Raw genomic sequence first — 3,400 nt, 5'->3', positions numbered from 1 at the left:
AGGATTCCATGGGGCAAAATAATTGTTTCTCAAAGGTGGGCAGAATGGAACATTTAGATCTTCACTTCAACAGGGAAGCAATGAAATGCAATCCTTTTGAGTATCACTTTGTTTGGTAGATGTTACCTTTGTGTCTCATCCTCGTTTCATGAGATTAGCCTGGGAATATGTCCATGTTTTGACTTTAGAGATTAAAAAAAAAAAGTTACCCTGTGTTTCCTCTAAACCTAAATATGTATACACAGATCATCTTCACTCCTATCAAATGTTTTTCAGCATGACCAGTGTGTAACTGACATTCACATAGCTTATAGAACCTAAGTCTTCTGGGAAACGTATCTTTTATAGCTGAACCTCTATAATCATGACAAGAGATTGATTAAAATGCCAAGATAAGAAACAATTTATTATAGAGAGAAGAAAAATTTCTCATCCAAAATATAGAAATCTGTACAACTTTGCCACAATCAATATACATGAACTGTACAAATTTACACCAGTTCATAATTTACCAAATAAAAGATGACTAACAAAGTTCACAAAATAGATGGTGGTTTGTGGAAAAGACTTTTACCCAATTAAGTACAAGGAAAGTTACAAACCAGACCTCCACTTTCTAAAAATAAGAAGTTTACTCAGTCTTAGAAAACTACAAGCTAGCAAATGTACAGAGAGCTGGCTGGTGCTAACACCACAGTTGAGACAGTGTCTTTTTAAGGGTCTTTTTTAAAGCCTGTTGCCATGGCAGATTCTGGTCACTTGCTACTCTCAAGGCCAAAAACACAATACAAGGTCTGACCATTTCCCCAGGTCATGCTTACTAGGTTTGTCTTATGTACATTTATACATATTTAAGTGCTAGGTAAAAGTCTTGTCAAAATTTCCAGTACTACCACATTTAAAATGTTGAGCTTTCTTATTGAGCTGCCAAAAAAGTTAACAATTTTCAAGTGTAATAGTGCAAATTTCCTCTGCAAGATCTACTGCAGAGAAAGGTTCTTTGAAATACAGATTTGCCTTAAAGGGGTTGATGGAAAAAATTTAGGTGTAACATCTGGGAGAAACTGAAACCACCCTAGGACTTCACTCCCTAGCAAATAAAGTGATCATTTACTTGGACTCACAGGCTATTAAATCATTGAAAGGTACTGTCCAAACTATGGCACTGTCACTTTAAAAAAAATTTTTTTACCACTCTATCTTGTGCCAGATCTTCACAGCTGTGACATGGTTTAAATTCCATAATCCATCCCCAAGAGGAGCCCACCCAAAGCAAAAATCAAATTTATCCATCCATTATAAGATGATCCATCCATAGACTATATCTTAACCTGATACAGTCATCATATTGTAGTTTTTGGAAGGGCTTGTTCTGCCCAAGAGAAGTTCCTCCTTACAGCTGATTCTGCTGTCTACCATTTGCACGTTGCTGCTGTTTTGAGTGCTACCTCCTGCTGGTGAGGCTTCGTACAGCACGCAGATGGAGCCATCCTCTCCAATTCTGTAGGACACTTCGTAGGGGTCAACCCAGAGTGTGAGTTCACTTGGGAGAAGCCTGAACAGCTCCTGACTGCTCAGTCCAATCCGCTGTGCTGCCTGTCCAATCAGTGGATCCATTTTATGGTTGATGCGAATACAACGGTAACCTGATCCCTTGCACGGCTTTTCTGGGAACCAGTGATGTTTATAATGTTCTATAGGGAAGAAAAGAAAAGAACAGAGAAACAATGCTTTAGATAGTTACTGTTAGAGCCCGCTGTAGCTTCCTTCTTCCGCTGGCTCCTTTGAGAAGTGAGAAATTTAAACTATCAACTTTTAAAAATGCCCAGTATTGCTCCCGCTGCTGTGCGTGTGCGGGGCTGGGGAGAGAGCGGGCAGGGCTTTAGAAATAACACAGTAGCATGGGACAAAACAATCTCCAGGAACCAACCGGTCAAGCCGCCAAAACAGGAATCCGGCGCGCGGCCTCGGCTGGCCGGGCAGCCGGATGGCACCGGCGGCCAGGCGGGAACCTGTTTACTTTCTCCACCCCACCCCACCCCAGCCCAGCCGCACACAATGGGGTTTATGGCTCTGGAGGAGAAGCGCCACCGGACTGTTATCCCCAAAGGGAAGAAAAACAAGCAACCCTAAACCACGCTCTGGGCAGGGCTGTAACTGAACCGGTGACAAATCCGATGATTAATGGTCAGGGGTAAGAGGCGCGGGAGACGGCACGTCCGTCCCGGGCTGGCCCCGGGGCAGCGGCGCGGTTTCCCAGCCCCGGGCCGGGCCGCCGAGCCCACAACGGCTGGAGGGGTTGGGGGAGGGGGCGTCGAACCAAACCCGGACCCGAAGCTCCTTTGTCCCCAAAACCGCGGACGGTCCAAAGACCGCAGCTCCCGCCGCAGTGGCCGTAGTTTCTTTGTTGTGCGCCCGTTTCGTTCTCCCCTCCGTGGGCCAGCCGTGGGGGGAGGGGGGCCCTCGGCCCAGCCCCCAAACCCTCGCCAGGACCCGCCGTTAGCGGCCGCCTGACGCGCCAGCCCCAGTCCCGCGGCGGGACCCGAGCGCTGCCCGCCCGGGGCAGAGACGCGGCTCCCGCGGCCCCGACGGCTCGGCCCGCCTCCCGCCCGGGGTGTGCGGTCCGTGTCCACCCGGCGCCCCTCGCCCTCCCGCCGCGGCCGGCTCACCTGCCAGCAGCTCCTGGAGGCTCTGGCTGAAGGTCTGCAGCTGTCGTTCGCTCGTGAGCCCCTTGGTGCGGAGGAACTTGGAGATGAAGGACACGGCGGCGGCGATCTCGCCTATCATGGTGGCGGCCCGGGTGTAGAAGGGATGCATGGGGGCGGCGGGCGGGGGCGGCCCGGGGCGGCCGGGGCTCGGCGGCGCGGCCCCGACGGCGGAGCGGCCACCCCGGGCTCCCTCGCAGGTCAGAGGGCTGAGAGGAAAAGAGGGCGGGAGGGACGGACAGCTACTTTTTTTCTCCTTTATAGTAAAAAAGTTATTTTCACGACAGGAGGCGGCAGGCGAGAGGAAGAGACGAGCGACGGCGGCCTGGTCACATCGCTCGGACTTCCCCAGCCGCCTCCGCGTCCAGCTCCCCAGTCTCCGAAGCTCCCAACAGTTGCATTTCCAGCTCGGAGGGGCGAAGAGATGCTGGGGCCGTGCAGTAGCTTTTATAGCGCCGCGAAAGGAAGTGGCGTAGCTGGAGTATGACGGCCGACTCCAGCCAATCCGCAGATCGCACCATTGTGACGCACCAGATTCGGAGCCGGAGGGGGGCGGGAAAAGAGAGCAGGGGGCGGATACGGAGACAGGGAGGAGAGGGAGGAGCTGACGTAATCCGCTTGTAAACAAATAAACTCCAGAGCGGCGGCCGGAGACCTGCGGGCTGTGGCCAGAGGATCGAGCCGAGCCGGGCTGC

The 3,400-nt window shown here is 51.7% G+C and overlaps 1 protein-coding gene across 1 annotated transcript; it reads right to left on the bottom strand.

Annotated features, from left to right (window-relative positions):
• Window positions 1–379: 379 nt before the first annotated feature.
• Window positions 380–3,139, bottom strand: BTG1 (BTG anti-proliferation factor 1). Its single transcript, XM_046013735.1, has 2 exons — window positions 2,670–3,139; window positions 380–1,694 (listed from the first exon to the last, which is right to left on the bottom strand). The coding sequence occupies exons 1-2, from the start codon at window positions 2,815–2,817 to the stop codon at window positions 1,327–1,329; spliced, it is 516 nt and encodes a 171-aa protein (XP_045869691.1). The 5' UTR covers window positions 2,818–3,139; the 3' UTR covers window positions 380–1,326.
• Window positions 3,140–3,400: the final 261 nt, after the last annotated feature.

Source organism: Meles meles, chromosome 7, assembly GCF_922984935.1.
Source record: "Meles meles chromosome 7, mMelMel3.1 paternal haplotype, whole genome shotgun sequence".
Taxonomy (NCBI): domain Eukaryota; kingdom Metazoa; phylum Chordata; class Mammalia; order Carnivora; family Mustelidae; genus Meles; species Meles meles.
This window is presented reverse-complemented; position numbering and strand designations above follow the sequence as displayed.

What these genes read in the sequence shown, in the direction of transcription:
- BTG1 (XM_046013735.1), bottom strand. Translation starts at nt 2,817, where the DNA reads ATGCATCCCTTCTACACCCGGGCCGCCACCATGATAGGCGAGATCGCC. An exon ending in CCTCCAGGAGCTGCTGGCAG is followed by an intron (nt 1,695 to 2,669) that starts GTGAGCCGGCCG and finishes TCTTCCCTATAG; the next exon opens with AACATTATAAACATCACTGG.